Genomic DNA, 18,195 nt, shown 5'->3' with positions numbered 1-18,195 from the left:
CTCAAAATAAAGAAATAAATTTTAAAAAATAAAGAGCAACTCCCAGAAGATGACAAGGCATCTGGAAGGGAAAACAACTTGCCTTCCTTGACCCCCGCAAGTCTAGCCATTTTAGAAAATGTTCTCTCCTCCCCAAAGCCCGCCCCCACACAGGCAGGGTTTTTCTTTGGGGCAAACCTGCTCCTTGGGAAGGGAAGGGAAGTGGCAAAACCTGTTTGAAGGTAAGGTTACCTCCTTCCCTCCCCTCCCTTGCTGGAGACAGGAGCATCTAGCAGTGAGATGGAGACAAAGGTCACACAATTCCCAGGGGGCCAGGACAGCCCACTCTCAGCTGCAAGAGTTCCAGGGACAGACCGAGACGGGAAGATGGGAACCACACAAGATGCGGGAGGAAAGACGTTAGATCTTGGGTAAGTATGATCTGGCTCGCTGGCTTGGAAACAAGCAGTGAATAGTTTGGAGGGACTTTCCCAACATCCTGCTCTGACCAGGGCAATTCTCGGCTTCCTGGAGGAGACCCAACTGCAGGCAAAGGAATCTGCAGAGGACTAAGGTGGCTCTGGGTAGGAAACCGGGAACTGGGGGTTTCAGGATAATTCGCTATCGTGTTGTGCCATGAAACTGCCTGTTGGGGCGCCTGGGTGGCTCAGTCAGTCAGTTAAATGCCTGACTCGGTTTCAGCTCAGGTCATGATCTCATGGTTCGTGAATTCAAGCCTCATGTCTGGCTCCGTGTCGATGGTGCGGAGCCTGCTTAGGATTCTTTCTCCGCTCCTCTTCTGCTCTCTCTGTCTCAAAATAAGCTTTAAAAAATTAAAAATAAAAAGCCTGCCTGTTGTGTTTTCTGATGCCCCCTCCCCAGAGCGGCCCAGAAAGAACTTTAGGTCCAGGTGCTCTTTCCCAGCAAATCTTCCTCTTTCCCTTCTTCCCCCGCCCCTCCACCTCTGCCATGCTTTCCCCTGACCACTCCCCGTGTGGTGGAGGAAAGGCAGGCCTGACAAGGTGCCATCTTCCCCAGCTGTGCCTGGTGACGCCCGGGCAGGTCTGTCAGGTTCCAGCCAATTGCGATGTGGACCGTCTCTACCTCTCTTGTAGGTGGAGCAGCGCCACAGAGTTAAATTTGATTAGCCTTATTTATATCCCACCCTTCCTGGGATCCTTAAACCCCTCAGCGGGGCTGATCTGTTTCCAGGAAGCAGTGGAGGAGGAAGTATCCAGGAGACAAGGGATCTGAGGGTTTAAGGCCTGTGCCTGGCTCTGTACCTTAATTACTGTTCATTCCGGTGTCTCTTACCTATGATCCAGTTCCCTCAAGACATTGCTGAGTTTGTCTTATGATCACATCTCCCCGGGAACTCTTAGGGCCGGGGAGGAGGCTGAGGCAGCGGGGCCAGCAGCCCCCCTGAGACTCGGGGAACTGGAGCTGAAGGAGGAGTGGCAGGATGAGGAATTCCCCAGGTGAGGACCGTCAGGGACCTTGGGAGAAGGGAGGGATGCTCGTCGATGGAAGGCAGGGATGGTAAACTAGGGCTTGAAGGAAGGAGTGGGGAAATGTAGAGGCGATAAAACATGGCAGGGCGAGAGGATTGATAAATTGACACCTGGCTCCATCTGGTTAACCTGTGTTTCTACCCGCCTTGCCCCTTTCCCGCCTAGACTTCTTCCTGAGGAAGCCAACCCTTCTGAAGATCCTGAGGATCCTGAGAGAGCCTCCTGGGCAGGTTGGTAAATTAGAACACAGGCCTCAGGGCACCTGGGTGGCTCAGTTGAGCGTCTGATTTCCCCTCAGGTCATGATCTCATGGCTCGTAAGTTTGAGCCCTACGTCAGTTTCTGTGTTAACAGCTCGGAGCCTGGAGCCTGCTTCGAATTCTGTGTCTCCTTCTCTCTGCCCCTCCCTATTTGTGCTCTGTCTCTGTCTTTTTCTCTCAAAAATAAATAAGCATTTGGGGAACCTGGGTGGCTTAGTCAGTTGAGCATCCGACTTCGGCTCAGGTCATGATCTCACGTTTTGTGGGTTCTAGCCCTGAATCGGGCTCTGTGCTGACAGGCAGCTCAGAGCCTGGAGCCTGTCTTCTGACTCGGTGTCTCCTCTTCTCTGACCCTCTCCTGCTCATACTGTCTCTCTCTGTCTCAAAAATAAATAAAACATTAAAAAAAATTTTTTACTAAATAAATAAATAAATAAATAAGCGTGAAAAAAAACCCACATAGGCCTCAAGTTCTTGATTCTGGGCCAGTCTGCTTCCCTCATCCTTTACAGTTCCACTTCTCTTTTCCCAAATATCCCCTGGGTTATCTCTTCTTTAGAATTTACCCCATATTCTCACTTCCATATGCAGGAATTCCAACCTCCTCTGGCTAACACACACACGGTTTTCTATTCTTTTCTTGTATCCCAGATACCGCCAGCACTTTAGCCCTGTGTGGCTCACGCCCCATGCGTAAGCGTCTCTCTGCCCCAGAGCTGCAACTGAATCTGACTACGGATACTGGAGGCCATGGAGCTTCTCCCACTCCCTTCGTACCTTCCTCTCCTGATGGCAGTTCCGACCTGGAGGTGGATGAGTTGGAGACACCTTCAGACTCGGAGCAGCTGGACAGTGGACATGAATTTGAATGGGAAGGTAGGAAAGAAACCTGGGGCTCAAGCTGCTAGAAGTGGAAGCTAGAGTTCGAGAAGCTCAGGATGGATTTAATCAGGCTAAAGTTAGAAGCAATACTGTGGGCATGAGTGGTAAGGTCAGCGAAATTACTTTCCTCAGAATAGAAAGCCTATAGATCCAATGTGAGAGTAGTCAGTAGAGGGGCAGGGAGGGTCCTTTGTTCATTAAGGAAAATTTTATAGAATGACTTACATGCTATGACTGAACAATAACCCAGTTATAAAGATAAGATAGTCGTATCCTTAGGGAACTTTCTAGTAGGTAATTAACACATACATAAATAAGTGTAGTTAAGGATCATGGTCTACATACATATAGGGTATGGTCAGCAGGGGTGAGGACAAGGTCAGTTCTGCCTGAGAGGCATTAGGAAAGACTTCACAGAGGAGATGATTCTGAGCTGCTCTTTATCAGGTAGCTGGGAAGACTTTCTAGGTGGAAGAAACAAGTTGGGTAAGAACATGGCATGTTGGGGAATTCAAAGTAGTAAGCATGACTATTTTGATATTAAAGACAACTTTGTTTCTTCCTTACTCACAACACTTCCCACGCCAAGTGTATGGGTTTTTCCCCACACCAACCAGTTCTCCACCTCTCCAGACATCAACAGTGTCCCCACAGGATTGCCTTGGACTTCAGACACCAATCACATGTCCAGGTTGTCACCTGAGCTTCTGAATCAGGATGCTATGTTAAGCTGGCAAGAGTCAAATCACGGAGGTCCTTGCTACCCCACTGAGGAGTTTAGATTTTATCCTATAGGCAATGAGAAGTCACTGCATGGTTTTAATCAAGGGAGTAACATGATCAAATTTGACGGCTCTATAGAGGTTGGAAACAACCTAAAGGTCCATCCGTAGAGTATGAAATCTAAGATGCTGTGTCCATGCAATGGAATACTAAATACTAGGCAACCATTTTTTAAGATGAGGTAGCTGTTTCCATTGCTAGGGAAGGGTCATGCAGAATTACTGGGTATAGTATATTGCCATTTGAATAAGAAAGGTAGGGTAGAAAGCAAAGTTTGTTGTAGCAAGGGTATAGAGGGTAGGATTAGAGTAAATAGACTAGAGGCAAGTTAAGAGGTTAGCACTAAGGCCAGATGAGAAATGCTAAGAACCTGAATGAGGACAGTAATAGTAGAGAGAATAAAGAGAGAATATAATGGAGATAGTTGGAAGAAGATCTGGGGTCCAGTTGGCTTGATGGCTGACAGAGAGGAAAATCTTGGATGACATCGGTTTTCACTCTTAGGCAGCTAGATGGATGGAGTCATCACGAAAGGAAATAGGGCCAGGGCACCTGGGTGGCTCAGTTGGTTGAGCGTCTGACTTCGGCTCAGGTCATGATCTTGCAGTTCATGCGTTTGAGCCCCACAACAGATCCACTGCTGTCAGCCTGTCAGCACAGAGCCCACTTCAGATCATCTGTCCCCCTTTCTCTACACCTCCCCTAACTTGTGCTCTCCCAAAAATAAATAAGGGGGGGAAAAGGAAATATGGGGAGAGGAGGAAGAAAATGAGTTTGAGTTACACTTGGGTCTGGTGGCTTGAAGACAACAGAAAGACACAAACTAGAGATGTCCACTCTAAACATTTAGGGACATGGGTCTGGAGTTAGGAGAGATGTGTGGGTTAGAGAGGCAAATTTAGATTCATCATCTTACTGGTGGTGATTGAAGACCTGGGAAGAGATGAGCTCACCCAAGGAAAAGCATGGAAAGAATCTGAGCGGGGAGGGGGAAACTAATACTGGCAAGGGCCATGGACCTACCATTGTGCAGGGTTACCTCAAGGCCAGTGCCTAGTGAAAAATGTGAGGATCATGAGTCACAGGAGGGAGAAACCAGCAAGAAGTTGGATTGATGGGCCAACTAGGGCTGGAGTCTTGGAAAACACTGAGGAATGAGATGTTGGAATAATCAACTCTAGGAACCTGGGGAAGTTACATGATACTGAAGGTATGTGTTGTGCTTTATGGACCCTTCCCCATCCCTCTCTTTTAGATGAGCTGCCCCGTGCAGAGGGTCTGGGGGCCAGTGAGGCAGCAGAAAGGCTGGGCCGGGGCTGTATGTGGGATGTGGCTGGAGAAGATGGTCATCACTGGAGGGTGTTCCGAATAGGACAGCGAGAGCAGAGAGTGGACATGACTGTCATTGAGCCCTACAAGAAAGTCCTTTCTCATGGAGGTAATGACTACCATAAGGGGAGGGGTAAGAACTCTGACTTCCCGAATAAAATGCTGAAGTTGGAAACTCAGTGACTGGGTACAGAATCCTCCCTGTAACTTCCAGCGACCCTCAGAGTCCTTCCACCTAAGCAGACATACTGTCTATCAAGATGTAGTTGTTGACAGAATAGGTTGTCCCTTTTTCCTCTCCAGGTTACCATGGTGATGGCCTCAATGCTGTCATTGTCTTTGCTTCCTGTTATCTCCCCAGCAGCAGCGTTCCCAACTACACCTATGTCATGGAGCACTTGTTCAGGTGAGGCCCAAGCCCTACAGGGCTCCAGGGTGGATGGTAGGGAGGGGAGAGCAAAAACAGAATGGCCTGTGTGATGAGCAGTGACTGCTGAGTCTATATAGTGTCCCTCCCACACCGCACGAACCTTCCTTGACCATTGTGTGCCCCCCAGGTATATGGTGGGCACTCTGGAGCTGCTGGTAGCTGAGAACTACCTGCTTGTCCACTTGAGTGGAGGCACAAGCAGGGCCCAGGTCCCAGCTCTCGGCTGGATGCGCCAGTGCTACCACGCTCTGGACCGCCGGTGAGCCACGAGACTGGGGAGCTGCACGTCTCTCTGTGCCTCCTCTTTCCCTCTTCCCATTCTTCCTTCTTCCATGTAGTCCCTTCCTCTTTTCCTTGTCCCATCACACCCCTTTCCAGGCCTCTCTGGTCTTCTGTCCTCACTCCGGAGTCAGGGAAATCTAGTTTCAGATCTTGCCTTTCCCATTTACCTGCCGTATAACTTTGGGCAAGTCCCTTAGCCTTGTGGGGACTCAGTTTCCTTCTCCGCAGAATGACAACAAGAATGCCTTTGCCACTGGGCATGTGTGGAAATCAAATAAATCCACATGGCGTGTCGCCTGGCACCAGAAGGTGCTCCCCTTTGTCACCATCTCGCCATTTATTTCACTTCCCAGCCAGCCACTGTCTGCCTCTCTTCTCCACCTGCTTCCCTGACCCGTTTCTTCCGTGCGATGTTCCTTTTCCCCTTTTCTTTCCCCCATCTTCCCTTTGCTCACTTTTCTCGCTTTTTTTTTTTGCTTCTTCTTTTTTTTTTTTTTTTTCTTCTTCCCCTCCTCACTGGTGGTCTTCCACCTGGAGTTCTGTCAGTTGTCCTAGGCACAAGGGGAGGGGGAAAGGGGAGTCGCCAAGGCCTTATGCAAGTGTCGGGCACGGGAGACAGGGGGGCAGAGGCAGCCAGGCTGAGGAGATCCTGACAAGACAGCTTCATAAAACAGAGGAGCTTTGCAGGGCTAAACATGAGGGGTGGAGCTCAGACTGTGGGCAGTAGCCCCGCCTGCCAGAGAAACCTAGAAACTGCAGAAGCAAAAGGGGCAGAAGATAGCTCCACCCGATTTTCCGGAATGAAGGTGGGAGAAGAGGACTACCTCCTCTTCTGCAGGCTCCGGAAACACCTGCGCGCCCTGGTGGTTGTCCACGCGGCCTGGTATGTGAAGGCTCTCCTGGCGCTGCTGCGACCCTTCATCAGGTACGAGCTGGGGGAACAAGGACCCGCTCCTATTTTCAAAATCGCGATTAAGAAGCTCTTGCCCCCACCCTGACTCTTTCTAGCCTTCACTGTGCTGCACTTGTCACATTTCCCTCTATGAGCCTCTCCCGGGAGCCCTCTTCCCAGGACAGCACACACTTGGTTTATCCTCTCTTTTCAGTTCCAAGTTCACACGAAAGATCCGTTTTCTGAACAGCCTGGGAGAGCTGGCCCAACTCATCTCCTTGGATCAGGTTCACATCCCTGAAGCTGTCAGACAGTGAGTTCTGAGCTTAAGGATGAAAGTTGGGGGTGGGAGGTATAAAGCCAATTCCTGCTTTCTTAATGCCTCCTGGGAGATGCAGGGGAACTACAAAAACTGATACGTTTAAATGCTGGGGCATCAGAGAATAAAGGAAGATTCACAACAGCAGATTTAGAGGAGATTGAGATCACCCCGAGAGGTCCAGAAGGGATACATTGTCAGCGAAGAGAAAACATGTGGTGGCCAGAGGTCCAAGGGGACAAAGGAGTCGAAAGACCACCAGTCAAGTGCCTCATCTTCTCTTTCAGTTCTCTGGCTTCTCTCCCCAAACCCGTGAGTAAAATCCAGGTCCCGCTCCTGTACCTCTTTTTGTTTTTCTCACTCTCCTAGGCTGGACCGGGATCTCCATGGCTCTGGAGGGACCTAGTCTAAGACAGCAACCCAGGACCCTAGAACCAAGCAAAGATATTGATCTGCCCCTGCCCTACCTGGAAACAGCCTGCCGCTTCCTGAACCTCCTCATCCCCAATCCCAGTGCCACAGGACCTTCCCTGTCATTGGGGTGTCGTTCCTCTCATAACCCTGTCTTCCACGCAGGGCTCCGAGGTCCGGCACCTGATGTGCCTGGGGGATCATCACTTCAGCTGTAGGGGTACATGCAGGGGTGTCTTGTAAGGGAAAGGGCAAGGCTGTAGATGTTAGTCCTGCTCGAGCTGCAGAACCAAAGGCTCAGAACTGTGTCTCCTTGAGTGTCGCGTTCCTCCCCCGTAAATGGGAGCCTCTGGTGGTCTGTGACTCTCAGGATTGGTGGAGGGGTGGGCGGAGCCAACTGACCACTGCGAGCCGGCAGCTGGCACCCAGGAGTCCGCTCCCTCAATATGGAAGAACTGCTGCTTCCTTTCTCGTGATGTCTGCTGCCGGTGAGCCTGGGAAGGAGTGCTTTCACAGCCCGTAGTTTCGACCTCTTGAGTCAATCCAGATCTGTGTCGGGTCAATAAACTGCTGCGGGATTTCAGCCCCGCTGGGCCTTACATCACAATGCGTCTGTTGGCTCATTCTGGCTGCAGTGGTCCCTAGGGTGCTTAGCGGAGCCCCGGGGACTGCGCTCAGAGGGCCTGGGGGAGGGGCGCGGCACGCGGCAGGAGCCCCGCGGGCCTCGGTTCCAACGACCCGAGAGTGGGAGGGAGGGAGAAGGTAGGAGACCCGGCCTCCTTCACCCGCCTCCTTCTCAGCCGCAAGCTGCCCGGCCCCATGGTCCCCGCCGCCGGTGCGCTGCTATGGGCCCTGCTGCTGAGTCTGGGGCCCCAGGCGGCGGGGGCCCGAGGCCTGATTTCGACTTCGACAGAGACACAGCGGGTCAGCTTCCGCGTCGGGGTCCCTATGTCCCGAAACTACCGGACTACCCTCCGGACCGGGGCTCCCAAGAAGATGCGGGTGACAATGGAGGATGAGGATGACCTCGTGGCCAGTGCCGACCGCCTGGCAAACCCGGCTGCCGCTGAGCTCTTGGCCTCCACGGTGGCTACCGGCGTCAGTAAGTCAATTGTGTCGTCGCCAGAGGAGGATGAGTCTTTGGAAGAGGGGGTTGTGATTAACGCCAGGAAGAATACTGCGAGCGGAGGGGCGCTCAAAGCGACTTCCAACACAGTGAGGATGCCCAGCCCCAGGTTTAAAGCTAACACCCAGGAGCCTGAGATCAGGATGTCTTCTTCAGACCAGCCGACCTCCACCTGGACGTCTGCTGAGGACACCGTGCCCTCCGGCAGTACCTTGAGCCAGTGGTCAACAGCAGGGTCCACCCCAAGCCGGTGGCCACACCCCTCGCCAACAGCCATGCCTCCACCGGAGGACCTACAGCTGGTGCTCATGCCCTGGGGCCCATGGCACTGCCACTGCAGGTCAGGCACCATGAGCAGGTCTAGGGCAGGGAAGCTGCAGGGCCTTTCCGGGCGCCTTCGAGTTGGGGCACTGAGCCAACTCCGTACAGAGCACCGGCCTTGTACCTACCAGCAGTGTCCCTGCAACCGGCTTCGGGAGGAGTGCCCCCTGGACAACAGTCTCTGTCCTGACACCAGCTGCACCACTCAGACCACCACCACCACTCCCAAACCCCCCCTCAGCTCTAGACTCAGACCCACCCCCTTCCTCTTCGGCCCCAGCCCCAGCCCCAGCCCCAGTCCAGCCCTTGCTTTTTGGAGACGAGTCAGGATGGGGCTGGAAGATATTTGGAACAGTCTGTCTGCAGTGTTCACAGAGATGCAACCAGTAAGTGTTCGGTGATAGCTAGGACCTTGGGTGATGGGAAGTCCTGATAGCCAAAATCCTGTTGCTAAACCAGCCAGGTGCTTACATGAACTGTTATGTTTGGTCATTGAGTCACAATACACTAGTCAGTCACATTGGTGTTAGCCATTGACTTTGCTCATTTCTTGAGCAACTGCTGGCTGCTCAACGGGCAACATGTATTATTGGTCATTAGACCATTAGAATATTGACCAAATTGTGAAGATTATAAGTATATCAACAATTCTTGATGCAGACAATAGATACGGAAGAGGTGAATAGTTCTCAACTCATTAATGCAGTTTAATAGTAACAACAGCATTTCACCTGGATCAATCCTCACAATGCTGTGAGGTATTATTCCCACTTTACAGATGAAGAAATGGGGGGTTTGCAGATTTTAAAAAATGGGGGGCATGGACACCAGTGCCAATGCCCTTAATCACCACTGTCCCAAAGAACTCCTGGGATTATTTCCAGTAACTTAAGTAAAGAATTCTTCAGGAAGGATAGTTCTCCGCTTTACCAAACGAACTACCAAAGGTTCTGATCGACTCTATTCTCAATTGATAGGATTTCAGAACCTTTGGGGAAGGGAAGGATGGTAAAATAGTATGCATGGTCAGTCATTTGGCTAGTTTGTCTTTCTCCCTGGGTATCCAATACCATCGATTCAATATAAAGAAGCCTAACTAGGGAGCAGTAGCATTGAGGAAGAGGGAGATGAAGCAAGGAAGGGAAAAGAATATAGATGTGGTTTTAATATTTCCCCTCCTCTCTTTTGTTTCCTTACTCAGACAGAGAGAAACCGCAGGTAATGGCCACTTCATCCGCCAGAGAAGGTGTCAGGCATCTCAACCTCCCCACCCTTTCAATCCCAGAATCTACTGGATATTTTTAGTACAGAAAAACAAAACTAGAAAAAAAACAGTTTAGTCTTGTGTCTTTTTACAAAGGTATCGAAGGTGGAGACCAGAAATCTCTTCAACCTTAAAACTGAACTGTGTAGTTGACACCAAAGGGCCTGATCCCATCCCCCCTACCCCTATCCCAGGATAAAATCTTAATGTTGGTCCTCTTCCTCCTTTCCGAAGTTGTTTTTAAGCTAGTGATTCTTTAAAGACAAAAAATCTCAGATGAAAGCCAAGAAGAGGGAACGGGAAGAACGAGGAGGTGAGCTCTTGGAAGAGGACGGTGGTCTTCCGGTCTCCACAGTACTTGGCCTTCTCTCCTTGGAAGAGGGTGACATTGGCACAGAATTCCATGCTGGCTACTTTCTAGGATTTACATCAACCACATCTATCCTTTGACACGCCCCCACACCTGTAGTGATCACTTTGCAACTATTTTGCTTAAACATTTTTTATTTGAAAAATGTATTTAAAAGTCCAACACATTTTTAATATAAATTATGACTCTTGAACCCATTGCCATCACTCTTAAATACTGTTAAAGTGATGGTAGCATACATATTAGAAAAGATAGCTAAAGGCAAGAGAACACCAAAGAAGACTGTGTCCATAGAAAAGACTTCAGAATAAGGCTAAAGACCAGGGTGACCCGAGTCCACATGTCCCCCATCTTTCCACCCTATCCTGTTAAACCTTCAGATTGAGTGTAACCTTCAGGCCATTAAGCTACTTTAGGACAAGATGAGCTATTTTCAGAACAACTAGCTAGATTCGAACAGTAAATCAGGAATGTACGACCAATTTTAGACCCTAAGTGGCAGGAAATACACTGAAATTGAGACACAATTAGAACCCGTCACTAGAGGAGGGGCAAACTGGACGGATGGTGGACGCAGCAGAGTGGACCCTAGTTCCCATAGTCCTGACCACATCACCATCAAACAGGATGCTGGTCGTTACTGAGCTAATGAGAGACCCCACCCTCTCAGTCTCCGAGCAGGCAGGAGCTCACGGGGTTTGTCCTGCCTTCCTACCCACCCCACAAGGAAGGGGCCAGAAGAAAAAACACCTGAGAAAACAAACTGCCTGAAGGCCCTGTTCCTGCGTTATTTTCCCACCTAATGCAGACTCCAGCCAGGTGGGGAGTGGGACGTGGTCTTCAGACAAAACTCCCTGAGTCTTATTTGTGTCTGGTTCTAGGAGCGGGGCACAGACATAGAGCTTAAAGTTTGCAGAGGATACACCAGGGCATCCGTGGCGCGCTCTACTGCTTTTTCTCCCTCCCTTTCCCGATCTCACTAAACCCTGCTCCTGCGTCCACTCCGTCCACACACTGAATAAAGAGCCTGTTTGTGAGGTTATGTGTGGCCCTATTTAGCCTGCTTTGCCAGAGGGCCTAGTTCGTCTCTGGCTCAGGCTGAGGATGATGAATGATGAAATGGGTGGAGGGTGAGGAAAACACTCTCAAGAGAAATACCTTGACTCTCGAGCAGTGGCCCTCAATCAGGGGTGATTTTGCCCCCAAGGAGACATTCGGCAATATCTGGACATTTCTGGTTGTCATAACTAGGGTTGGCCAGATATGTTACGGAATATCCTCTGATGCACAGGACAACACCCCCTTACAAAGAATTACCCAATTCAAGGTCAGAAGTGCCTGGGTTGAGAATCCGTGCCCTAGAGGTGTCCTGCTCTCATGTGGCAAGGACCTTAAGATCCTTAAACTTACAGATAATTGTTTTCAGCCTACCACCCCTCCCGTCCTCAATGGTTTGGAGGTCCGCTCAGAGACCTACCTCCTGGTTTTGCAACATTCTGGGTTTCTCTCCAGATCCCTCCTTCTCCCTCACCTGGGCCAGCAGGGAGATTGGCAGAGGGCAGGCAAGGTACCCAAGAGTTAAGTGGAAATACCATCAGGCTAAATTCACCTCTTACCTAGGTCTTAATCAATGGGAAACAGGAGGGTTCCTGGCGGGGATGTAGTAGAAGGAGGGAGGTCATTAGGAGAACTCAAATTAAATTTTTAATTAAAGACAGAAGAAAGATGTTGGAGGAACTCACAAAGCTACAGAGACAGGGTTAGAGGCCTAACTAGAGAAAGACCCTGGTAGTCGCAGAGAGATACTGAGGGACTGGGAGCTTAAAGTCTGAGATCTAGTGGGAAAGAGTAGACGAGGCAGTGGTCACCCTTCCCCCCTCTCCCTGCTTGATGTCTGCTTCAGTTCATTCCAGGCGGAGGAAGAAGGGCAGGGAGGTAAGGAGAGCTTCTCAGCAAAGCCAGCTTCCACTGTGGGAATCTCACTCACCTACCCTGTTTAAAGAGTTTCAGGTTAAGAGTTTAAAACCGGTAGCACCCAGACCGTCATTCAGGAGAAGGGAACTCACCCCGGGTTCCCAAAGAACTCCTATCTCAGATCTGAGAGTGTCCAAGGGCTTCCACTGAGCTCCTCTGGCCAACCAGTAGTCACTTGGTCAGTCCTGCTGCCTTGACCCCATCTCCAGGAGGGGCTATAGCCAGAGGGAATAGAGGGAGTCCAGCCCCCAAGCCTTCTGATAGGCAGAAAGGGAAAAAGAGGGGCCCTGGGGTCACTGGTTCTAGAAGGGGCAGCATCTCTTCTGGGCTGGACATGGAGTAGACGCTTCAGACAGCAGAACCTGATTTAAAAAGAAAAGAAGGAAGATCAGCCTCAAGGAAAACTGAGGCCTTGGGGAGAAGGCACTGGCTAGTGTCGACTCTCAGCTATTTCCACAGTGTGCTCTTTTCTCGCTGTCTGTCTGTACATCCCTATCTCTTTGCCCTTTCTGGGTCCTCCAGTCTTGATGCCTCCATTCTAATTCTTCCTTCCCTCACCCCCCAGTCTCGCAGGGGGTCGGGGTTCTGAGGCAGGCCATCAGGATGTATGGTCAAGGGCTGGAGGTGCTGGGTGGGGGTCTCTCATCACTTACCATTTCTGGCAGAGCTACAAGCCCCTAGAATTGCTCCATGGCCTGTCTCGGTTTCCCTTGGACCTCATCTGCTCCTGGACAGCGCCTGTCTGTGAGAAAGCACATGTGAGACTTTCGTCCTAAGTCTCCACCTCACACAGTAAGTGCCCCCCCCCCCCCCCGCGCCAACCCCGACTCCTCCAAGGAAGAGGCTGACACCATTGCCTTGGGGGAATAAAAAAAACCCGAAAATGGCAATGTCAACTGGTGCAGCCGCTCTGGAAAGCAGTGTGGAGGTTCCTCAAAAAACTTTCGATAGAACTCCCCTATGACCCAGCAATAGCACTGCTAGGGATGTACCCAAGGGATAAAGAAGTGCTGATGCATAGGAGCACATGTACCCCAATGTTCATAGCAGCAATGTCAACAATAGCCAAAACATGGAAAGAGCCTAAATGTCCATCAACTGATGAATGGATCAAGAAGATGTGGTATACATATATACAATGGAGTACTATATGGCAATGAGAAAGAATGATATATGGCCATTTGTAGGAAATGGTTTGGAGGTCCGCTCAGAGACCTACCTCCTGGTTTTGCAACATTCTGGGTTTCTCTCCAGATCCCAGATCCCCTTAGTGTCATGCTAAGCGAAATAAGTCAGGCGGAGAAGGACAGATACCATATGTTTGCATTCATGGGTCTAACAGGAGAGACCTGGCAGGGGACCATGGGGAGAGGAAGGGGGAAAGAGAGCGGGGGAGAGTGAGGGACACAGATCAAGGGAGACTACTGAATACTGGAGACGAACCATGGACTGAAGGGGGAGGGGGAGGAGGGAGGGGGTGATGGTCATGGTGGGGGGCACTTGTGGGGAGAAGCACTGGGTGTTATATGGAAACCAATTTGACAATAAACTATTATAAAAAAAACCCAAAAAGGTTAAAACCGCCATTCTCCCAGGGGAAGTTTCAATGTCTTCGTTCATACTGACTTTCATGAGGATGAGATAAAATGGGTCTTTTACCAATAAGTTTCTCTCACAAAGGACTCTCTCATATTTATCCGAGTTTCACAATTGGTGAAAAGACTCCTTCACTATCTCCAGGCCTATTTCCTTTGTTCTGAGAGCAGAAAAGTGTATTAGACACTATTTTGGACAGGGGGCAAGGCTCTTTCCTGTCCCAACACACATGGCCACACTATGACTTACTATTAATTCTTAATTAATAGAAGGACTCTGGTTTTTGGGAAAAAAGTCCTCCAAGTAACTCTTGAGTCATATATATCCCCTGTTGCAATGAAGAATGATTTACTAATTGTAAAAATGAGGCAGCCTAGGTGAGAAACCTGAAATGCAGGGTCTCAGGGTCCCAGACTAGAACCTTAGCGTTTTACTTCCCCATCAAGTATCCAATATGTCTCCCGCTTAAACTTCAAAAAAGGGGAGTGATTCTAAGCCATAATCCCACACCCATCTCTCCCCTTTCCCTTGTTACCATGGCAAGTCCATCTCCGGCCCCCATCTCCCCAGAGCCAATGTGAGTCAGGTGAACAAAATTCATTGGTTCCCCGATCATGGTCCGGTCGATTCGTCTCCTCTTCTTCTTCTGCTTAGAGAAGACAGGGGAGTTAGCTCTGAAGACCCTTCTTCCCCCCAAAGCGTGGTAAAATCACTAAAGGAAGAGCTAAGGGCCTGATGGGCAAGGGTATGTAGCATTAGAGCAGGGAAGTCACTAAGGTATAACAAGATGGACACAGGCAGGGTGGTGAGGACAGGGGCCTGCACGGTGAACACCAGGCAAAGAAAGGACATTATCAAAGTCACCTCTGGCTGATGAGGCAACAAATGGGGGGGAAACTGACAGGTATGAAGCTCCACCTACAACCCCTGCCAACTCAGAACTGACAGAAACAGGAAGTGCTAGGACTCCGCAGTTCCTCCAGCTCCCAGTCTCCCTGTATCCCATGTACCTGGTCAGAAAGACTACCGTGAGGAAGAGGGCAGCAAGCAGGGTGCTTTCTGGGTGGCGGGACTTCTGTATGTGCTGGGGTAGGGGAGGGGGCGGGGACTCACCGGCTGGGGTTTCTCTACCACACAGCAACCTAGTTTGTGCCAAAATTCACTCATGTTCCCTGATGGTTCCAGTTTCACTCCTCTGCTAAGGCCCCAGAGGGCGCTTGCTCTGGTGCCCTGACCGCCCACTCCTCAGTATCCACGGGTGTAAAGACACCCCGGGGTTTCCTCAGCTGCACGGGGGTGGAGTCCGTGGTACCCTCGGCTGGGCGGTGAAGGTCAGCGTCTCAGACCCTGAGGGCCTAGCAGGACCAGACTGGGGTGAGCAGGCAGTCACAAGGTTATGTCTTCCTCAGGCCCAGAAGCCTGGATGAACGGAAGGCAGAGAGAAGAAAGGTGGTGAGAAATCCCATCTCTACCACCGCCCCCTCCTGGAGAAGACTCCCTCCCGAAGAGCCCAGGTCTCCCTGTTTGCCCTTAAAGGCCCTCGTCCAGCACTCAACACTAACCTCTCCAAACACAGGAAACCCCCAGTTTGACTCCCAGAGTAGGGAAAAGAACCAGGAGGAACCAAGCGGTTGAGGAGCAGCAATGCTGGAACCAAGGGAGAGGAAGGGGATAGAAACATTTAGGGTGCAGATGGGAGGGGCCAAGGGGCAGTGGCAGAAATGAGCAGTCTGGGGGTGCTACAAGCCCCTCCTCCCTTCTCCTGGAGTTTAGGGCAGAAGGGGCGGGGCGGGGCGGGTAAGTGACTTTGAAGAGGAAATGGTGGTTTTTTGTTCTCACAAACAGGGCCTCCACCCATGTCCCTCCCCTTTTCCTTACCTTCCCCTGAACATCTAGATTTTCTTTAAGACCAAGAGAGGCCCTGACTGCCCAGGCTGTAGGTGACCTCAAGACTCAAGAAAGACTTTCTACAGCGACGAGTTTCTTCCCTAATCCCTGCCCTTGTTCCTCATCATTTCCTTCAACTGAGATCCAACTTCTCCCAGAAGCCATTTAACAGTTCCTTTATGACTTGACCTTGAGGTCTTTCCTAAAGCTGTGTGCTCCTGAAGAATCTATGTACAGATTCTCTGCGCACAGGCCGTAGGGACCTACGTGCTAGGTATCTTCTGTCCCACAAGGCATCTTTCTCCAGCTCCCCACCCTCTTCACATGTCCCATCGTGCCACTCTGCTCTGCCTCACACCCCGTAGGGCCGGGCCTCCCCACCTGCCTCCTCCTCCCCTGCTGGGACCTGTTCTCTCCTCCCTCCTCTCCACTTCCATCCCCAAGCTTCATCAGCCAACCAGACACGAGGAACTTTCCAGCAGCATTAGTGTCCAGGGAAGAACTTCCTGCCCTCTCCCTCACCGCTGGCCAGGCTAGGGCACAGCTCGATTTCCCGGTGCTCACCGCCACTTCCCCAGTTGTGTGATACAGGCAGCCTTGAAGACTCCAAACAGGGCCGGTCAGGAGCATTGCCCTCTAGCATGAATGGGGATCTGCCTCCCCCTCACGCCTAGAACCCCAATGCTCTGGACCCTACGCTCATCTAACAATGGAGAAAATTTTCTAAAATAGCTTTGGGATGAGATCACATGAAGAACGCGGAGATATAGCTTGTAGGGAAGAGAAAGACCCGGGAGCCTGGGCTTTGCTTGACTTCCCTTCCTACCACCAGAGGGGAAGAGTAAAGACACAGGGAGGAAGTCAGAACACAGCTGTCCAGAGAGGGGAGCTGCGTTCAGTGGGGAAGTCAGTCACAGGGCTTGTCGCAATGGTGGTGGTGGCAGTGGGTGGTAAGGGCTGCAGCAGGCAGCGGAATGAAGAAAACAATGGAGAATCAGAGGAAACCCCCAATACCACCAGACAAGCCAGACAGAGAGTGGGCTCTCCCCCAACGCCCAGTTGAGTGGACAGAAGTGGAGGGCGGGAGGGGAGAGGGGAAGGAGGGAGGGAAAGGGGCAGTGGAGAGAACAAGGACGTGTCTGTTCCCGTCCCAGCGATCTGGCTAAAGCTGGGTAGAGGGAAAGCATGTGTGTGGGACTTGGCACGAAAAGGCCAACGATGATGAGGAGTGACCAGGAAATTCCATTCCCCAGGACACAGAACATAAGGGTCTCTGAAACTTGGCGGTACAGTTGGAGTGTGGAGAAGGGTGGGCAGGGTGAATGTGGTGGTGGCGAGAGGGTACAGGCCAGAGAAGGAAGTAAGAGGAAGGGGCTGCCACTCTCCTTGAAAATATCCAGACGTGAGTAGGGTGAGGAAAAATGAAGTCCTGAGCGGTAAGCCCAGAGGACAAGACACCTGCACTCACTGCCCACTACCTTTATCCCCGCCTCCCGTGGAGGGAAAGGGGCTCGAAAAACAGCAGAAAGAATCAGGATCAGACTGTGTATGGCCACATCCTGACAGCCAAGTAGCACTGAGAACCCGACCTGAGTCCCCAATAGGAAGGGTGAAATGAGGAGCTAGGAGACACCAAGGTCACACGCTAGGGCTAAAGAGCTTCCAAACTCTTGGGGGAGTGAGCAGGAGGAGGGATAGGAGAAAGGTTCCAGAGGGAAAGGACGTACAGAGATAGTTCCCGGGTCCTGTTCTAGACCCAAACCGGTTTTCCCGGTCCCGCTGCCTTCAGCCCCAAGGCCTCCAACCCGCTGCCTGACAAGCCTTCACAAGAAGCAGCTGGAGAAAGAGAAAGAGAATTGAGGGAATGGAGTGGGCAATTCTGGCTGTAAGCCCGGGGCTGCAGCTGGTTCCCTGTGGGGACCTCGGGCACCCGCGCACCCGCAGGGCTGCGGGAGGGACTCCGAGGGGCTCCGGGGTTGGGGGAACCGCACTCTTCGGTCAAATGACAGGCATCTGCTCCAGTACCAACTGTGCCCTTTCCCGAGAAAGATCTTGGGGGAGGGGGGACTTACTAAGAACCAGAAGAGCTAGGCCCCAAGCTCCCTCCCCAGGACATTCGGTCCCACACACTGCATTTCTGTCCACTCCCCAACTCTACCCAGAAATCCTTTGCTCCTCCCAACGCCGAACTAGGATTGGGGTCCCGCTGTGAATTTTTCGGGCTCTGTCTGTCTCCAGTGGCTGCTTCGGTCTCCAGTTTAGCCGTTCCCGACCCCAGCTGTGCTTCACTCTGTCCAGCACACGCCACCACCGAGGTCAGGGAGTCTCGGGGGAGACTTCATCCCTCTCTGGCCTCCCCGCAACTCCCCGGTCCCTCCCTCCCCTCTACTCTTCAGCGGCCACGGCCTGCGCCCCGCACGGGCGTGGATGGAGACTGTTACTCCGGGAACGCACCCCCGTTCCCACCGACCCAGCATCTCTCCGGCTCCGGCCCCGGCCTCCCTCCTCCCCCACCCCAGGCATCCGGTGCGTCTCCGCCCGGCGCGGCGGGCGGGGCTCGCGGGCCGGGGGACCCCCGCC

The 18,195-nt window shown here is 51.6% G+C and overlaps 4 protein-coding genes and 1 long non-coding RNA gene across 6 annotated transcripts in view; 3 read left to right on the top strand and 2 right to left on the bottom strand.

Annotated features, from left to right (window-relative positions):
* The first annotated feature begins 226 nt into the window (after positions 1-226).
* On the top strand, positions 227-7,718 carry BNIPL (BCL2 interacting protein like). Its single transcript, XM_029948691.1, has 9 exons — positions 227-410; positions 1,656-1,720; positions 2,401-2,625; positions 4,670-4,852; positions 5,047-5,149; positions 5,301-5,432; positions 6,294-6,380; positions 6,562-6,660; positions 7,036-7,718. Exons 1-9 carry the CDS (start codon positions 280-282, stop codon positions 7,070-7,072), a joined length of 1,062 nt encoding a protein of 353 aa, XP_029804551.1. The 5' UTR covers positions 227-279; the 3' UTR covers positions 7,073-7,718.
* LOC115299324 lies at positions 5,920-7,705 on the bottom strand. Its single transcript, XR_003912128.1, has 3 exons — positions 7,480-7,705; positions 6,280-7,289; positions 5,920-6,006 (listed from the first exon to the last, which is right to left on the bottom strand). It is a non-coding gene; the product is annotated as an uncharacterized LOC115299324 (long non-coding RNA).
* Positions 7,719-7,807: 89 nt separating the features above from the next.
* On the top strand, positions 7,808-10,015 carry C8H1orf56 (chromosome 8 C1orf56 homolog). The gene is made up of 2 exons (XM_029948692.1): positions 7,808-8,910; positions 9,726-10,015. Exons 1-2 carry the CDS (start codon positions 7,897-7,899, stop codon positions 9,744-9,746), a joined length of 1,035 nt encoding a protein of 344 aa, XP_029804552.1. The 5' UTR covers positions 7,808-7,896; the 3' UTR covers positions 9,747-10,015.
* A 259-nt stretch (positions 10,016-10,274) lies between these two features.
* Positions 10,275-17,364, bottom strand: CDC42SE1 (CDC42 small effector 1). Its single transcript, XM_029948695.1, has 5 exons — positions 17,343-17,364; positions 14,842-15,147; positions 14,264-14,374; positions 12,786-12,874; positions 10,275-12,494 (listed from the first exon to the last, which is right to left on the bottom strand). Exons 2-4 carry the CDS (start codon positions 14,893-14,895, stop codon positions 12,800-12,802), a joined length of 240 nt encoding a protein of 79 aa, XP_029804555.1. The 5' UTR covers positions 14,896-15,147; positions 17,343-17,364; the 3' UTR covers positions 10,275-12,494; positions 12,786-12,799.
* The window catches only part of MLLT11 (MLLT11 transcription factor 7 cofactor), an 8,620-nt gene continuing 5,568 nt past the window's right edge, over positions 15,144-18,195 (top strand). The window contains exon 1 of one of the 2 annotated variants that reach the window (XM_029948693.1): positions 15,144-15,242. The gene's annotated coding sequence lies outside the window, so the exon portion shown is untranslated. The remainder of the gene's footprint in view (positions 15,243-18,195) is intronic. The other variant, XM_029948694.1, reaches the window with a different exon arrangement.

This window comes from Suricata suricatta, chromosome 8, assembly GCF_006229205.1.
Source record: "Suricata suricatta isolate VVHF042 chromosome 8, meerkat_22Aug2017_6uvM2_HiC, whole genome shotgun sequence".
NCBI lineage: Eukaryota > Metazoa > Chordata > Mammalia > Carnivora > Herpestidae > Suricata > Suricata suricatta.
The sequence above is the reverse complement of the archived record's forward strand: the minus strand, read 5'-3'. Positions and strand labels throughout refer to the sequence as shown.

Coding starts and splice junctions, on each gene's coding strand:
- CDC42SE1 (XM_029948695.1), bottom strand. CDS start 14,895: ATGAGTGAATTTTGGCACAAACTAGGTTGCTGTGTGGTAGAGAAACCC. Junction 14,375..14,841: donor TGGTAGAGAAACCCCAGCCG/GTGAGTCCCCGC, acceptor TTCTCTAAGCAG/AAGAAGAAGAGGAGACGAAT. Junction 12,875..14,263: donor CCGGAGATGGACTTGCCATG/GTAACAAGGGAA, acceptor GCTTTCTCACAG/ACAGGCGCTGTCCAGGAGCA.
- BNIPL (XM_029948691.1), top strand. CDS start 280: ATGGAGACAAAGGTCACACAATTCCCAGGGGGCCAGGACAGCCCACTC. Junction 1,721..2,400: donor TGAGAGAGCCTCCTGGGCAG/GTTGGTAAATTA, acceptor CTTGTATCCCAG/ATACCGCCAGCACTTTAGCC. Junction 4,853..5,046: donor GAAAGTCCTTTCTCATGGAG/GTAATGACTACC, acceptor TTTCCTCTCCAG/GTTACCATGGTGATGGCCTC.
- C8H1orf56 (XM_029948692.1), top strand. CDS start 7,897: ATGGTCCCCGCCGCCGGTGCGCTGCTATGGGCCCTGCTGCTGAGTCTG. Junction 8,911..9,725: donor TGTTCACAGAGATGCAACCA/GTAAGTGTTCGG, acceptor TTCCTTACTCAG/ACAGAGAGAAACCGCAGGTA.